We start from the raw sequence: 18,881 nt of genomic DNA, 5'->3' as shown, positions 1-18,881 counted from the left end.
ATGTGGAGGTCTTTCATGGTGTGTATATCTAGACAGATAGGTAGGCAGATAGGTAGTTTTTTTTGGCCGAGCTGAGCAGCTTGTGGGATCTTAGTTCCCTCACTAGGGATCGAACCCAGGCCACAGCAGTGAAAGCACTGATTCCTAACCACTGGACCGCTGGGGAATTCCCATGGTCAATATATGTTGATCCAAACCATCAGTGTAGTCAGTAGAAGTTAGAAGAATATTGTGACTAGGCTTTCTTAAGGTAAGGAGACATCTGGGAATAGAATTATCAGAACAGCTGGTCATGTGCAGATTTTCTTAAATCTTTGAAAACGTCATGTGGACATGGAATGTGGAAGTACGAGGAAGGGCATGAGCGAAGCCAGGAGGAGCCCTCCAGCTCGCTGGCTGGTCACTTAGGGCCCAGCAAGTGAAGAGACCGAGGGGTTGATATTCACAAGCGTTGCCCGTGGTGTTGACCCTGGAGCTGGCCCTGACAAGATCTCGAGAGTGAGGCACACGCTGCGTGGGGCTGGGAAAAGTTTCGAATGATGACTTTTTACTCTTGTTCCTACAAGATGTGAGGAATCCTGGGATGATGGCTGGTGCTGCTTTAGTTAGCAGCAAAAAGAATCAAGCCCACCAACAACTAGATTCTTTCATCTCTCTCCAGAAAGGACGGTTTTAACTGTACTCATGTTATGAATCTGTGATAAATGCCAGTGTTGTAATTAAGAAAGGACCTAAAGCAAAACAGAGGCAGGACCATTGTGTTTAAAATGTTTAGAAACAGACGTAGACAAAGTCTACTGATCTTTCCTTTGGGAAAAAGTGACAGTCCATGTAAATAAACAAATTATACCGAATCTATTAAAAACACATGTTGTGCTTGGTTAAATGCTAATCTCTTGTTTACCCTTCTGCTGCCAAGGCCTGGGGTGCATGTCCTGGAACTGAATGTATGTTTGAACTGTTAGAGCACAGGAAAAGAGTCTTTTTGTTTATGTTACACTGAGGCTCCTATCCTCAAATTTATTGATTTTCAACCCAGGGATTCTACTGAAATAGATATTACTGTGTGTCCCTATATAAACTAAACCCATTTTTTCTTCATCCATTTGTATGAAGAAATGTTCATATCATAATATTCAGAACTTTGGAAGCATAAGAAATTGTCTCCAGTGCCTGTAAGATGGGAATTGCCCAGAGAACTCTGTTCACTTTGCCAAGAATGTGCTTCTCTCTCACCAACCACTCTTGATATCTTAATTTTTATTTACCTTTCTCGTTGGATTACAGATAGTACTTTCCCAGAAAGCCTTTGCTGAGCCCTCCAAGCCTGACTTGGTTACTTCTCTGCATTTCTCCATCCTTCCACTTGTCACACCTGGTTGTGGTTGCCTGGACCCTGTCTCTATCCCTCTACAGCGGATGGTTGGTGAGGGTCAGAAGCACATCACCTGGGACAGTGCCCGCCCTAGGATTTTAGTAAACATCTGTTCAGTGAATGAGGATGCCCGTCTTCTCAAAGGCATTTGTCCTCCAGTGGGAACCTGCTGGGTGCTGCTAACACTTCCTACTCCCAGGGCCACCCTTGCCGTGTCCCCTGCATACCCAAAACCTTGGTGTGACGTTGAAACAATTTCTACTCTGCTAGATACATAAGGACCAAAATGTGCAACTTTTTCATCATGTAACAAACTCCTTTCTTTATTCCCTAACAGGTACCATACATGATTAAGTCTGATAACCCCTGGCAGGTAATTGATCAAAAAACAAACAAAATTTTTAGGTAAAAGCAAACCTGTGGTCTTCAGTATAAGATCCTGGTCTTCAGGATAGGACCACTTTGACTGGATTATGGAAATAGGACTTGGAAACACTTCAGTGAGCATTCCAAGTACAGCCCCTCTGCCACCATGTGGCCTGGAGCCCGCCACTGGCCTCTGTACTACTGAGTCTGCTTTGTGGGATCTCAAAATTAGGGGATGGACTTGGGCATTGCAAGGCCATGGAGGGCTGATGTGATGTTGAACGTATGGCTGGGGAGGAACTCACCCAGTCTATTTCAAGACTGTCCTATTTCCTCCAAAAGCTCTCGCCCACGCTTTCTCTTCTCCTCTGGCAGAACTGAGAGTTACAATTTGTCTAAATGTGCTTTTCTTCATAGTTACTTACACTCTCCCCACTGTGCTATGCTGTCTAACATGTTAGTAATGAGACTGGTTTTGTCCTGGTGTTTCATTTCAGGAAAAGGTTATTCCTGAAATATCTTGGTTTGAATATCACCATGCTTGGGGAGCAGTCAGTATAATAAAGTTTTAGACAGATGTTGCATTAGAATAGAAATATCAGGGGGGACAAGGAGCGAGGGTGGGGGTAGAAAGGTTCTGTCTCCTCATTAATGAGGTTAATATGTGGATGGTGTAGATCACAGTGTAAATGGGCAACACTTGGGTGGAGAGGATAGACGTTAGAGGTAGAAAAATATTTCCCCTGCCCCCGCCCCAATAGTGGAAATTCAGGTAAGACACAAATGAGTGTAGCTGAGTTTAAAAAAATAGAATTAATGAAAGAAGTTAGGTGGGGCTCGAATGGCTAAAATTTAGATGAATAAAAAGTGGTGATAAAATACTTTAGGTGAAGACCGCCTTTGGCGAGGCCCGTGTCATCTCTCACCTAGAATTTTATCTGCCTCTCATCCGATCTTCCTATGGCTAACATGATCCATTCCCATATTTACCCCCATAGATTTATCTAAGTTGAAAATCTGACCATGTAATTCTCATGCTTTCAGTCAGTTAATGAATGTCTTTGTGATACAAATGAGATTTAGTGGCAAAAAGAAATCCTGGATTTTCCAAGTATTAAATGTGTGCTCTTGGGCATTAAAAAAACAAACACTTTACATGAGAAAACAACAAAAACTATCCATTGTAAACTTGACTTAAAGGTTTTGTAAACTTAAATGTTTTAGGGAATGTGCGTGGAATTTATTTAAAAATAAAATGAGTCTTTTCAACTGAGACAGATATCTTCCCAAGACAAATATCTTTTACATATATGTACAGCTTTGTGCGACATCATTTACTGAACTTTAGAATATATGTGTGGTGTAGATGAGTTTTAAAGTTCTTTCCTACTATGTCCCATGACAACATTAGTTATTTTATGTAGTAATAAAAAAAAATAACATTTTTAAAAACCTATGATGGGCCCCCAACCTTACTTCTTTCATGGATTTGAAAGACTTTGTACAATCCCTGATTTTATTAAATTACGGGTGGTATGCAGGCAGAAGAGCCAGTAGCGCGTGGTGGGTCTGAGTGGCAAGAAAAATCTGCCGAGGGTTCTGGAAGTGGACTGGTCCTGCTCCGTCCTGGCCCTGCCCTTGTTTAGTTGCTCCTTCTCAGGAAAGTTTTTTGACCTCTCTGAGGGTTTGTTTCCTTATCTACAAGATGAGAAAACAATATCTACCTGAAGATTGAATGGCAGAGCTATATGTAATGATTTGCCTAATGTACAATCTGTGATCGGCACATAATAAATATTCATTCCTTTCCCTACTTTTCTGTACCTCAGGAAAGGATCAAGACATCCCTACCTAAAAATCCATTTTCCAGCGCTTTATATTTCTATTAGCTAGTATCATCTAATTCTCTATTTCTAATTTTCATCATCACAATTTCATTAGCATATTCAATTTCTCCTATTATTTATAACTGTACATTATTATTTTTATAATCCTTACAAATTATTTTTGTTCCCGTGCCTCTTTGCACTGTCATGAAATATATATTTCTCCATTGCCGAGTGATTTCTTCAATTGTTCTCAGTTACATAGAAAAGCATTCACATACCCTCCTATGATTTATCTTTTCACAGCTCTCAAAGAGCATGATTTTTAAATTTCACCTTTGTAATGGCTTTGCTTGAGTCTGAAGTGTTCAAGGCCTCTAGACAAACCGGAGTCTTGTTCTTATTGTTGCCTGGCCTATGCCTTCTTTCGTAAAACCTTAGCTACAAAATCCTTAACAAGAACTTTTCAGTTCTCCCGTACTCAACTCTAACTTCAGTCCTTTGTCTTGAAATTAGACTGTCTCATCCTCATGCAGCCCCAGTTCCTACCACTTCAGTGGGCATAAATCAGGACATGTCTGCCTGGCATTCGCAACAGAGAAAAATCTGTGACACTTATGTCATTTGCTTGGCATAAAGTTGTTCCTAAAAGAAAAACACAGTTTTCGTTCACCAGCTTTCCCTTCCATTCCTACCTTTCTTTTGCAAGATTGAAGTTCAGTATATATATTGAAGTTTCAAATATATATATATAAATTTGAAAAAGCCATTTCGTATGTCAAATTCTATGCTAGAAAGAGTCGTGCCCATGTTAAAATGTCTTTTTTTAAAAATTTATTATTTTTGGCTGCATTGGGTCTTCGTTGCTGTGCATGGGCTTTCTCTAGTTGCGGCGAGGAGGGGGCGCTACTCTTTGTTGTTTCGGTGGCTTCTCTTGTTGTAGAGCACGGGCACCAGATGCGCGGGATCCAGTAGTTGTGGCACACGGGCTCAGTAGTTATGGCTCGTGGGCTCTAGAGCACAGGCTCAGTAGCTGTGGCCCGTGGGTCCAGTTGCTCTGCAGCACGTGGGATCTTCCCGGACCAGGGCTCGGACCCGTGTCCCTGCACTGGCAGGTGGATTCTCAACCACTGTGCCACCAGGGAAGCCCTAAAATGTCTTCTTGATATCACTGATATCTCTGTTCTTGATATTATTCACATTTACATGGATGATTGAAATCTACATGATAAAGAAAGTGATTTTTGAAAGATGAGCAGTTTCATTTGCTCATTGCCATAAAGGGTCTTCAGGGAATCTGAGAATTGGAAGGAAGGTCGAGAGGTCGCCTTGCACCTCCTTCCATCCAGCGAAGGCATCCTGTCCTTGACGCCAGGCAGGGTCTGGTCAGCATGGCTTCAGCAATGCCTCTGGAAGGATGCTGCTCTGAGGCCCCATTCCACTTCAGACGACTCTTCAGACTGAAAGTTCTGTCTTGATGAGCAGAGGCTCCCTTTGCACCATACAATTAAGTTACTTTGGGTGGGCGTGCATTCATTTGATTGGTGCTTTGTGCTCTTGGGGAAAACTTTATTAAGAAGTATTTTCCAATAAGCAAATTGATATTAAGTAGGCTTGCGTATATTTGGAATTCATGAGCATGAAAACCAGGAAACTAGCTGTTTGTTTTGCTGGAAAGAAGGACTCCAATTTTCTTCCAGCAGAGCTCATGCTGGTCTTTGCTCCCAAGTTCTATATCTGTCTCCACCCACAAACTCAGTCCTTCAGTGGTTCAGAAAAGTGAGTGACTCACTGTAACTTTGAAAGACCATTAATATTTCCAGATCTATGATGAATTCAAGGCAGCCAGGCTTTTAAGAAAGACTCCTCTTGCTGGATATAAGAAAGCACACCTCCCCAGCTCATTTTGTTGAAAGGCAGGATTAAGACTTTGCTAGAAAAGAAACCAATCTACTATGTGCTAGAGAGTATTTATGACCTCCAGTATACTTTATCTTTCCGAATAATGCAACCATACGAATAGCCAAATTCTGCCAGGTTTTAAAAAATTACATTTCATTCATGCCCAGGTATAACCTCCCATCATAAATCCTGGAAATTGTGGAGGAAGACAGTGACAGGCCATTCTGGTGCATAATGAGAGATGCATATTTCAGTGCTGGGACTGATGTTTATGTATGTGGTTACTTGGAAGAGGTTTTATTTAACGCACCGTGTCTTTAAATTAGCTCTATCTTAAATATAATCATCAGAGCTACACTTTATTGTATGCATGCCAGGCAGTTTATAAATGTAATTCTAATCCCCCCAGTCCTATCAGGTAAGTTTTATTCTTCCTACTTTTCCTGTGGGGAAACTAAAACCCAGGAACTTCAAGACCTAGCCCAAGGTCACATTCAATAAGTGGATTGCCACCTTGGACTGATTTGCTGCAAAGCCCACATCCTTTCTCCTGCATTCTGTACTTCAGCTCTTCTTTGGCAAAGAATATCTGATTTTTAGGCACTTACTGATTTGTTTGTCCTTTTCTGTTTGGGGGGAGGGGTGTTTATCTGTGCCTACAGAGTAACATATGGTGGTATAAGAACCCTCTTTTATCTTCCAATATTATAGTTCCATGAACCACAAAATCTCACCTAAATCCTATTAAATCTGATACAAAATAGAACTAGAGAGATGATAGAAAAGGGAGCAATGTTGAATTTATTGAAGCCTACTCTTTTTAAATAGACACCGCCAGGCTCATATGTTCGATTGCTAGTTAATTTCGGGAGGATTACTGTTCTGAATGACATCAATAATTTCTGCTGCTCTATTAAAAATCCTCTTTTACATTTGAAGACCTAATAAACAAGAAACTATGATCTCTTCCTTGTGTTACTTGAACGTTCATATGAAAGTATAATCCCAGATGGGATAGCTCTGTCTGCATTACAACATCTGTGTAAGACTGACTTCGCCATGAAATCCATTTCATCCGAACAGCATTTATGAGCAACTCTTCAAATCTCTTGTTTGTATGCATATCATTTTAGTGCAGTTTATTTGAAACACCCCATAGAATGCTCTTTCATACTAATTTCCCTACAGCATGAAAAGAATTGGCAAGTGACAAGTAATTCTCTGTCAAACATATGACTGTTTCATTTAGAATATAGAGGACACAGATGCTCATTTACCAGTGGCCTCAGGCCATGGCCCAGAAACCCATCAAGCAGCAGACAGAACTAGAAACATACTTTTTTTTAATCCATTAAAAAATATGTATGCTTTGACACAGTCTTTCAGAAAGTAGTGATCCATAACTCAGCAAGAATTATCTCATTCAGAGGACATCACCAAGGCCCGCTAATGACTTTCCCATGGTGTTTTCCTACTTAGACCTCACAGAGTTCTTCCATCTGGATTCTGGGTTCAGCCTTCCTCCAGACTCACAGTGGTGTCGTTTTTGCACACACGGCAGCCGCAGGAAACTCTCCCTTCTGCCCACTGTCCCACCTTGCATAGAGCCCTAAGGAAGCGCGGACTGGGGTTCCTATGAGCTTGAACCCAAGTTCAAGTCCGGCTCTGACACCTCCAGATGTGTGACCTTGGGCTCAGATCTTCCCTGTGGAAAGGGACCCTCACTCACTCTGTCCTGCTGACCTCCCAGGGTTGATGGGGGTGTGGGCTGCTGAGAAGATGCATGAGAATATTAGAGCTCCAGACACACGTAAGCTCATTTCCGATGCGCCCCAAAGCCCTTGGAATCTTTGCGCAAACTTCCCTTTGATTCTTAAATGAGACTTTATCTTTGGGTCTTGATTTCAAGGTCACAGGACATCCTTAATTTAGATTCACCATCCTCTTTGACCTACTCTTTCTCTTCCTTGAGTTAAGGAGCCTCTGTTGTTCCTTCTCATACCACCCTGTACTTTACTTCTTAGAAGACTCATCACAAACACAACTGAATACTTATTTTATAACCATTTGTTTAATGTCTGTCATCCATTTTTATTGCAGACTTCAGAGGGCTAGTGCTATGGACTGTTTATACACTCCTAAAAGCTACATATAAGCCCTACCCCTAATTTGATGGCATTTGGAGGTGGGGGCTTCATGTGGTATCAGGTTTAGGTGACGTCATGAAGATGGGGCCCCCATGATGGCATTAGTGTCCTAATTAGAAGAGGAAGAGACCAGAACTGTCTTCCTCCACCATGTGAGGACAGAGCAAGACCACAGCCCTGTGCAAGTTAGGAGGAAAACTGGACCACGATGGACCCAGATCTTGGACTTCTGGCCTCCAGAACTGTCAGAGATAAGTGTTTATTGTTTAAGCCACCCAGTCTATAATTTGTTATAGCAGCCCGAACTGACTAAGACAGACAGGGATCATATCTTTTGACTCATGCCTATATCCCCATGTACAGTGCCCAGCACGGAGGAAGCACTTGAGAAGTATTTGATGGGTGAACTAGTGAGTATCCTGCCTGGGTGTTGCTCAGAGAGCTCAGACCCCTCTCTGCTTCATCCCTGAGTAGCCCCAGACTGATCAGCCTGAGGAGCCCTGAGAGCTAACAGGGTCAGCATCTCAAAGCACCTGTGGCTCCCAGACTGGAATCTCGGAGCGAGGCAGGGAGTGTGTGGTGAGCAAAAGGGCTTCAGAGTCAGGCAGCTGGACTCAGATCCAGGAGCGCCTGCTGATGAGCTGTATGAGGTGGTACGGGTCACTTCACCTCCCCCAGCCTCAGCGTCCTCTGCTGTAAAATGGGGATAATAGAAGTCCTGTCTCAGAGGTTGTCGTAGGAACGCAATGGGATGAGGTCTGTCGAGTGCTTAGCACAGAGCTTAGATCGGCATTGATGTGAACCATCGAGGATGATAAGGAAGGTATGGAATTTTTTTGGCCTTGTTTTGTTTCTCCCAGCGTAGATTCTTAGTCCTCTTCGTCCTGCCCATCTTCCACTACATTTTACACTACATTTAGGGGTGCTTCACGCAGTAAGCATCTGTTGGAAAGTGTCCATTCTCATGGTGGCCAGGTCCTGATAGAAGAAGAAGATTATCGGGTTCGGGTTAGAGCCTTGGGGTTTTCGGCCTTGGGCTGGGGCTGCTCTGTTAGTGGGTGTATTAGAGTCGCAAAGGTGGGATCAGTTGACTGTAGTAATTACTTTGAGAGGAAAATCTAATGGAGTGAAACAGAAACCTAAGTGATTCCATCTCGCTTTGATACTTTATTCCTACCTGCATATATCATATAATACAGTTGTGATGAATTCCTGAGCTAATTTGGCAATAATTCATATTTATATTCAGGTTGTTATTACAGCAATATTGCACTGATCATTTGATTTCAAAAGTAATTTCCTTCTACAAATATACCCTCGACATCCTATAATGCATACTCAGATTTAATGGGAAAAAAAACGAGGTATTAAGAATCAGGGCAGTGGTTTGAGCCTGAAATACACAGAGAAAAGCATTAATTTGCTTTTAAAATTAATTAGAAATGGAAGACACTTTCTAAATCATAATTGATAACAATTTGGATTTTTTTGTCATAGTCTGGAATGCTCATTTTTATCATTTAGGCTCAAGAAAATTTTTTCAGGCTTTTTTCGCCTTTGTTAACTGGTTGGATGGACCATTCAATATTTTTTTAAAGGTATTTTTGTAAATATATTTAAGTATTGATAGTTAACAAAACCATTTGTTTGAATTTAGTGGAATATAATTTTATTAAGGCTTGAATAAATTTGTGCAAGCAGTTCTCCTGCATTACAGCGTCCTTGGGGCTACGTTAATTGTAAGAAGTGGAGCTATTAGAGCTGTTTACGCAGTGCACAAACTCCTCATTGTTAACCGTGGCTGCTGTGCGCTGACAGCTGCCTCTTAGGGAAACGTAACCCGCGGTTCATGGTGGCAAGTGTGGCATTAGCATAATTTTTTGGCAAGGACCGAGCTGGGACTGCAGTGCTGCCTTCTATCCTCCTTCATTAACAGTGTCTCATCAGAGACCCAGACTCTAGGGGGGAGATGCAGCCACATGACTGTGCTGTAGGTAGCCAAAACCCTGTGTGAAATGCCCGCTTCTGCATAAAAAAAGAAAGGATTTCAATTGCTTATGATTATGATTTTAAAAGGGCCCCTGGAAGAAAGACTCTGAAGAGAATTGCTGGTGTTTGATCAAAATTGACCGTGGAGAGGCGGCTTTTTTTGACATTGACACTAATGCATGTTATGGTTTCTATAAGAGGAATTCGAATTAAAACAACTTTATTCTTCAGGGACCAATTCAGACAAAAATAGATCTGCTAATGCACGACTTAGAGTCAAGAATAAATTACACCCCCTGAAGGGTCCCTAAGTTCATTTGCGCACCGCTAAAGGTACTTCAGACAATTGGGAAAGAATTTTTGTATGTTTTGGAGGACATATCAAGCCAGTATTGGAAAGTAATAGAAAATATCAAGTAGTTATTTTATAGTAATATTCATTCTTGATACGATAAACTATTCCCCTGGCCTGAGGATTCTCTTTGATTTCCTCAATAATAAATAATATTACAAACTTGAATATGAAGGATACAATTGGGTAATATAAGATGAGGAAGTAGCTACCACTCACTGAGGGCTTAATATGTAGCAGGCAGGCACTATGCTAAGTGCTTTATACATGTCTTGTTTCATTTTCATAACAACCCTGTTACTTAGGTGCTGTTATTAATGTCCTCAGTTGCAAATGGGGAGATTAACCCTCAGGGAAATTTAGTGATATTTCCAAGGTCACTCAACCAGTAAGGGGTAGAACTGACGTTTGAATCCAGGTCCCTTTGTTCTGGCTCCTACAGTAATCCCTCGGCCACCCCTGGGCTTCTGTTCCTGTTACCAGCGATGGTCACTTCTATTAGCAGTGTCTTCCTGAACCCATTAGATGATTCCCCTGGGGCTCCTTTCGACTGTTCCTCTTACATTAGAGTGACTATTGCTACCTAAAGTACAGGGCACATTGGTAACTCTCTTCAGTAGTCCTTCAGTATCAGTGCTTTCACGTCAGTGCTTCTGGCAGTTTCTTCTTTATCTGGCTGTGTTGGTCTCTGTTGGATTCACATGGGAGTGGCAGTGGGCTCCTCTGTGTTGGCCAGGTCCCCTCACCTCTGCTTCGCTCCAGGCCCCCAGCCTGGAAAGACAGGTAGCCTCAGTGGGCTTGGACCAGCCAGTGTTTGTGCGTCAGATTTTCTAGAGGCTTTTTCCTTTTAGATCTTTGTGGTTCCCTCAAGGGAACAAACATGGGTGTCTCTCAGACCGATGGAGCACCCCCTATTTGTTAAGTCAAGTGGGGTCTGGAGAGGCTCTGGGCAGAGGGAGAATTATGCGTTTATCCCCTTTTCTACCATGAAACAGGAGGGTCAGCAGAACAATATATGTGAACAGGAACGTATTTGTGCAGGAACAAATATGTTCTGAACGTGTAAGCTCAGAAAATTATTCTTCAAAAGATCTGTGGAGTCCCAGAAGGGTCTGGGCAACCCATGTGGTTTAAAGTGTAATCTCTGTGCCTAGAGCCGGCCCGGCCCCCTGGAGCAGGTGCTCACTGGAACTACCAGGTCGATCCTCCTTTGACGGGAAACTCATGTTGTATAATCTCTCACCAGAAATGATGGAGGTGACCTCTGATTAAGATCCGCCTGAATAAGATCTGTTACTTTTTATTTCTGGAAAATGAGATTCAGCCTGAATTAAGAAATTTAAGCTGTGTTTTTTTTTAGCTCAGTGATTCTCAGCCTTGGCCAGACATTAGAATTACCTGAAGGACTCGAGAAAATCCCGATTGTCAAATGACTTGTCCCCAGATAATTGAATCGGAATAGCTGAGGCTGGCGCCTGGCATCCACATTCCTTAAAAATTATTGTAGGCAGTGGAATGTGCAGCGGGGGTGGAAGACTATTGAGTTGGGAGGATGGAGAGGCAGTGAAGGGGTGGCCTTGCACTGCTGCCGCTACTCAGTACATGCTGCAACTTGCGCGGTGCTTAGTACGTACAGGTATTGTTCTAGGCATTTTTCATAGACTGAGATTACCCTCATGTCCTCCTTACAGTGACCTATGAGCTTATTTCACTTCTCCAGATACGTATACGAGAAACTTTGAGGAGGTAAAGCAATGTATTCAGAGTGAAATGACGCTTCTTGGGGATATGCTCTGCTATGAAAATGAGACTTAACCTGTTCATCTAGGTACACTATATCTGGTTTTTCATATCATTGCTCTAGTAAGCGCACAAACAGTAACTCCCATGTGCTTGGACCTAACATCTTTGCACATTCACATATGAGCTTTCATGTTATATTAACAGCCTCGCTGGGAGGTCTCCACCAGGAAGAGCTAGGTGGGCAGGGCGAGATTTAGAATGTGTCATAATTTAGTCTGAGATCACTTGCCTTCTAGGGAGGGCTTTTTTTTTTTTTTTTTTTTTTTGCAGTATGCGGGCCTCTCACTGTTGTGGCCTCTCCTGTTGCGGAGCACAGGCTCCGGATGCGCAGGCTCAGCGGCCATGGCTCATGGGCCCAGCCGCTCCGCAGCATGTGGGATCTTCCCGGACCGGGGCACGAACCCGCGTCCCCTGCATCGGGAGGCGGACTCCCAACCACTGCGCCACCAGGGAAGCCCAGGGAGGGCATTTTTAAAACCATTAAACCACGAGTCTTTTGTTGGTGGTGGTTTTGGTGTATAACTCGATCGGTTTTAACCCATGGATAGAGCCATGTAAGCACTACCACCATCAGGATATAGACCAGTGCATAGAGCTCAGAGGGCTGGAGTGTCGCTTCAAATCAGTAACCACCCTGCCTCCTGCACCCACCTAAGCAGATTCCACAAGCTTGACGTTCTGTAAGAGGTTTATCTCCATGCCAGCCAGAGCTAGTGATTTCTTGGCAGTTTGGAGACAGGCCCTTCTGAAAGTTTGACTGATGGTAGGAGTGGACCCATGTGGGGTATATGCCTTTCTTTTTTTTTCTAACTTGACAAGATACTGTAATCCTTGATCCCCAAAGGAAGGACTTGAGACACGAAGAGGAGGCTGAAATCAGAGCTCTAAACGTGTAGGTTAGTTTCTGGAAAGAAATGAAATGAGACACCCCTCCAGGCCTCCAAAAATGACAGGAATCAGAGGCGGAGGTATCGAAAGTGGACGTTTGCAGGGCAGTGGAGAGTGGTGGCAGGTAAGCATTTGGCCTCTGTCCTGGCCCCAGACCCTCGTCAGCCCTCCTCCGCCTTTTCTTTTCGAATTTGCATTGTGAGCTCTAAGCTCAAAGGCTCCAAGGGCCTGATCTCCCTTCCCCACCACTTGACACCTTCCGTGGAATCCTCCCTAAGACGTGCAGCAAGAAGCCTCTTTGATGCCTGGGAGCTCCTTTTGATAAGAGCGCTCGGCTCGCTCATCCTTTCATCTCCACAGCCCACAAGTTACCAACTTCAGGTTTGAAAATCCTGACAATCTTGTTTATTTTGCACTCGGAAAGTGTAAGATCCTAGGATGAAAAGCCCTACCTAAACACCAAAAAATAACACGGTTATACCCTAGGAGAATAAAAACTTGCTGTCTCCAGCTAAAGAAATACTTTTTATTTGTGTAGCTTTTCTTTTCCCTTTTCGTGCCTCTGCTACAAGTGCGAGGCCCTTATAGCCTCTGTGTTCTAATAAACCGCAGGAACACAGCTGTGGATGGGAGCTCAGGGATCTGCTGGTGGCAGTAACAATGGGGTCTATGGTACAAGTGCCAACGCTGGTCAGCCCTGCTCCTTTCTTTGTGCAGAAAGAAGTGATGTTTTAGGATGAGGGAGGGAGGGATGGAGGGAGGAAGGGAGAGAGGGAAGGAAGGAAGAGCTGAGAAAGCAGGGACATTTGACCTGAGCCTGAGTGAAGGGGTTGGGAAAGAGCTTTTTCTGGTAGAGGAAAGAGCCCATTCAAAAGGTGCCTAGGGCTTCCCTGGTGGTGCAGTGGTTGAGAGTCCGCCTGCCGATGCAGGGGACATGGATTCGTGCCCCGGTCCGGGAAGATCCCACATGCCACGGAGCAGCTGGGCCCGTGAGCCATGGCCACTGGGCCTGCGCGTCCGGAGCCTGTGCTCCGCAACGGGAGAGGCCACAACAGTGAGAGGCCCGCGTACCGCAAAAAGAAAAAAAGGTTCCTAGCTGACTACAGGTTGGCTGTTCTGGAGCAGAGGGAGGGCTGTTGTGCTGGTGTCAGGTGTGGCAGGGGGCGGGGCCTGAGTCATGCAGGGTTAGAGACCATGGTAAGGAATTGATTATTTTGTTTCTTAGAGAAATAGATTTTAAGCAGAGGGCCAACACAGCCAGATTAATAAGGTTAAAAGATCCCTCTGGCTGCTGTGTGGTAAGGGAGAAAATTGGCGATCAGCGAAGAGAGGGCTCTCGCAGGTGGCCCAGAGGGGTTGGTGAGAAGTGGTCTGATTAGAGGAATATCTTGAAGGCTGAGCCAACAGGACTTGCAAATGAGTTGGTACGGATGGGGTGAGGGAAAGGGATGGATCAAGGATGACTCTGGGCTTTGGAGCCTGTCGGGGTAGGGATGTGTTGTGTAACCTGATGAAGAAGACAGGAGAGACAGCGATTTGGGGGATGGAATGGGAGCAGATAAAGAGTTCTGTCTGGATGGTGAGGTGCTAAGGAGTCAGGGGATACCCATGTCTGGAGTTTGAGGTAGCAGTCAGGCATTGAGATCATTCCTTTTAAGGAGTTCCTGGGAACTTTGGTTTATGGAAACTTTTACTCTTTTAGAAACATTTAGTTGTTTGAGCTCCCTTTGATTCCTGGGATGAATACCTGGAGAACATGCTGGAGTGTGTTGGGATTTCTCACATCCCTCCTGGGGAAGACACGTTCACACGATGAGCAGACAGGACCCTCTGCAGCTATCCTGACTGCATTATGGTGGAATTCGTTCTGAGGATTTCTCTAGACTTAGGAAACCATTTTTCTGAATTCTTCACCGCACGTCCTCTTTACCAAGTCAGATATAGATCGACTTCCTATTCATGTGTGTTCCCAGTGGAGTGCAGCACAGTAATTAAGAACTACAAATTGTTCTTCATGTTCACATTTCATAGGTTACTGAAAATAGCCCAGTCACGAGCATTCCAGGTGTTTGTGTGTGAGTGTCTTGTACATGAAAATTGGACCTCATTCCCCTCTGCCTTACACAGACAGCCAGAGTACAGTCATTGCGCACATCACGTGGGTGATAAATCATAAGACTATGAAGAAAAAGGGGTTGGATGAGGCCTCAGTATGGAAAAAAAATCTATAAGCCAAAATACACTTATTTATTACGTTTGGATAAGTTTCCCCACTTGAACTGTCCCTGGCTTAAACTCTGCTTCCCTTTTTTATTCCTATTTCTTAAGTTACTTTGCTCTCTCCTGAAAAAGCACCTTTCATTGACCTTATTCCCTAATCTACTGTCTTCTGTAAGCCTCCTTTTGCTTTCAATATTTCCCACATTTTGCTCTGTTAGAAAGTCTGGTCATCTTCACTTTCCCCTAAACTCACCACATCATTGGCTCCCCTACACGATCAAACTCAAACGTGTGGCCAGCTGGTAATGTTGCTGGCGCCCAGGCTGCACAAAAGCTGGAGATGGCAACACTCCAGGTGGGCTTTTCAGATGAGCAGATGCCCGAACACCTTCTGGAAAAACCAGTCTTCCCTCCTCTCTGCAGCTTAGCAGCTGTGTGGCTGCCAGCAAACTACTGGATTTCTCCAGGCCTCTATTCTCTTCTTTGTAAATAGGGGTAATTCTAACTGACCTCTGATATGTGAATTAAGTGAATAAGTACCTGTAAAACGCTTAGCAGAGAAGGAATTCAATAAGCTTTAGTTCCGGTCAGAATCCCCCTGAGTCTTTATTCATCAGGAAACAATAACCACACGCTCTGAAAAAACACCCGTGCCACTAAGTGGCTATTAGGGAAGACAAATCGAGCTTCGGAAGCAAGCTAGACTGAAAAGATGAAGGAAAATTGACAATCACGACAAAGTGGAGAAACAATGCAGTGGTTCTCAAAGTGCGGTTTCAGGACCCATAGCGTCAGCGTCATTTGGGAGCTTGAAATGCAGATTCTCAGAGCTACTGAATCAGAACCTCAGGGCCGGGCAGTCTGTGTTTTAGCAAGCTCTGCAGGTAATTCTGATGCACGCTGAAGTTTGAGAACCACTGGTCTAAAGTAAACTCAACAGATACTGGGTGGAGAATGATGGTGCCTGTTTCTGCATGTGTATGTCCGTGTGCATACATACCCACATGGGTAGACTGTTTGTAACTGCTGAAACTGTTAACCAAGCCTGGTAGTATCAGCAAAGTCCCACCAAACTGGAGATTAATTACCCATTTTCCTTTGGGACTTTTGTCTGAATAGAAATATATCTAGAGTACTTATTTTCCATGACTTTGCACTAAATTCATTTGGGGTTTAAGACTGTTAATTCATCAACGTTTTCTTCTTTTTTCCTAGGAAATTCCACTTACTTAGATGACCATGGACCCCCTCCTAGTAAGGTAAGACCTTTGCTTGTGGTATAAATCCCCTTTTCCTTTTCTCAGTACCTACCGCCTTCAGTAACCCCACCCAGATCCCTCCGGGCCCTGAATTGTTCACAAGAAAATAGTAGGTAGCAGATGTCAAGTTAATCTTTGACTAACAGTGGGTGGAAAAAGGAAGCGCACAAAGATAGCCTAAATGGTGAGGGAGCAAGAGGCGTCGTTTCATCAGGAGCTGAAGCTATCCCAGGCACGGGAGCCTCAAGCTGACTTCAGACTTTTGGTAGCGTCTCCTGTTTGCTGCCTCCTTTGCCTTTACTCTCCATGTTGGACTGTGATGTGATGTCCACACCCCAGCCTCCTCATGTCTTCACGCTTTGGGCTAGCCTAACCTCTGCCCCTTTCTCCATGGCCTGCCTTACTGGGGATACTCCACAAAGGCTCAGCCCTCTGGAACTGGCCTTCTCTGCCAGTGCCCTTGCAAGTCTGCCGTGGCCTGGCCTGTACGATCACTTTTGTTCTTAGCAGCAATTTTGGTCTGACTTTTAAGGGTCAGAACAGTCCAGTGAAGTATTAGTGGAGTTCCCCCTGCCGCTCTCTACTTTCTTGAGTGCAGTGAAAACCAAATGTCAATCTACTGAAAAATGAGGAGAAATACAGACACTCTTTGACCACTTAAGGTGATGCCTGCAAAGTGCGGTTGTAAGTACATAGTGAAAAGATAATCAACCAGGAACCTTAGAGGCTGGAAATTTACCCTAAAGTTGGCTTCTGCATTTGTGGGATTTGAAGAAGAACTCCACCGCATTTAAGACCATGAGCTTTGGAATAAGGTATTTCTGGGTTCATCTCGGGCTCTACCACTATCAGTATATGACGTTAGACAAATTTAATATTTCAAGCCTCAATTTTTTGATGTACAAGGTGGGGTTAAAAATATGACCCACAGTACAGGACATGTAAAAAGATTGAATGAGCTGATATATGAAAACCACTCAGCACCCGGCATGTGATAAGCATTAAATAAACGGTGGATAGTGTTAACTAGACTGGAATAGCATTAAGATTATTGATGAATGGTACAGTGGTATTTATCACAGTGGTGAATGGTTTGCCACTTGGCCCACTGCATATGTATTGAGTGCCTGCGATGCTGCAGGCGCTAGGAACACAAATATGAAACAAAACAAGAATAACCATAAGGTAGCCCCTACCCAGGAGAAACAAAGGAATATAGAGGGTTAGACACCATCTGAGGATAAGGACTTCATCTAGCTCATCTCAGCATCCTCACATCCTTGCATTAGCCTCGACACACAGAGAGGCACATCATGACTATTCATTAATGCTCACTGAACTGAACCGTGGAATCCAGAGCTGGAATCTGAATCGGGTCTCCTGGCTCCCATCCCAGGTTCTTTCCACTAGGCCAGTATTCTCAAACTTCAGCTTGCACCAGGATTTCCTGGAGGCTTGTTAAAACATGGATTGCTGGGCCCAGACCCCTGAGTGTCTGATGCCGTAGGTCCAGGGTGGGACTTGAGAATTTGCATTTTTAACAAGCTCCCAAGAGATGCTGATACCAAGCTCTCTTACAACACAGATAATAGCAATACTATTTGCATTTTTAACAAGCTCCCAAGCGATGCTGATTATCTAGGGGTGGAGTGGCAAAAACACTCGACTTTCTAAGCAGTAGCCAAAATAATAAGAAGAATATAAAAATAGGTAAAAATAATATTGGTATGTTAACATCTTTCATCCATACTTATTACTTCTGGCAGGGCGTAAAGAAACCCCAGAAGTGATGAGGTCAGGGTTCCAGATGCAGGTCCCTTAAGTGTCCCCGAGGTGAAGCCTCGGTTATGTAAATCTACAGACCACTGGTGTGTTCAGGGACACGGTGGCACCCAGGGGATAAGGACTCACACGTGTGTGGCCTCCGGAGTGAACCCCCAGCCTGGCAGTGAGAAGCAAGACTGAGTCCAGGTCCACAGTTTTCCTATTTGTTTAGCGCTCAGAAATAACTTTTTGATGCCAAGATCGAAAGAGCTGTGATCTAGATGAAATAAGGTTTTAAACCCTGAAAATGTACGGACTGAGGTTTACAGGCAAGTTCTCATTTTATTAGAAGATTCAGTTCCACAAGTTTCACATTCCACTAGTAATAGCCATTTAGGGAATGGGGTGTGTGCCACACAGCACGTCCAGAGCCCAGGTCTTCATTCTCTCCGGTATTTTCACGAAAAAGAACCAAATGCCTCTGACTTTTACTTGTTTTTTCAAATCTACTTAAATCTCACAGCTCATCCCAGTTTTTGATCTAAGTCATTATTTAAAGGCGGATGTTAATATTTTCTTTTGTCGACCACTTTTTACGACCGCTTTGTGTGTACACAAAATTTAGCGGTTTAAGGTTAGAACCCTACTGAGACTGACATGGAGATCGCTGTTGAATGAATGAGAAAGATATTCTTGGGTACAAAAACAGGCATGAAGCAGCAGTATAGTGTGATCTTATGTCTTAAAAACTTGTGTGCATGTGTATGTGTGTGTACAGAGAGAAGCCTGGAAGGATAATGATGTTTACTCCGGATGGTGAGACTTCAGGAGGCTTTTACTCATTTCCTTATTTTCTGTGTAAATTTGAGTTTATTAAAGTAATACTTGCTCAATCTAGAAATCAGGGTGTGTGCGGTGGTGGTGGTGGGGAAATACTGTGTAAGAGAAGATTAAAGTTGGGCTGAAAAGCCTGAGGTGCTCTGGCCTCTG

The 18,881-nt window shown here is 43.7% G+C and overlaps 1 protein-coding gene across 4 annotated transcripts in view; it reads left to right on the top strand.

The window, feature by feature from the left end:
• UST (uronyl 2-sulfotransferase) overlaps positions 1–18,881 on the top strand; it is a 300,699-nt gene that overhangs the window by 97,124 nt on the left and 184,694 nt on the right. For all 4 annotated transcript variants that reach the window (XM_067701813.1, XM_067701810.1, XM_067701811.1 and 1 more), the window contains exon 2: positions 16,084–16,127. In XM_067701813.1, coding sequence (XP_067557914.1) covers positions 16,084–16,127 — 44 coding nt within the window. The remainder of the gene's footprint in view (positions 1–16,083; positions 16,128–18,881) is intronic.

Source organism: Pseudorca crassidens, chromosome 13 (assembly GCF_039906515.1).
Source record: "Pseudorca crassidens isolate mPseCra1 chromosome 13, mPseCra1.hap1, whole genome shotgun sequence".
In the NCBI taxonomy this organism is placed as follows: Eukaryota; Metazoa; Chordata; class Mammalia; order Artiodactyla; family Delphinidae; genus Pseudorca; species Pseudorca crassidens.
This window is presented reverse-complemented; position numbering and strand designations above follow the sequence as displayed.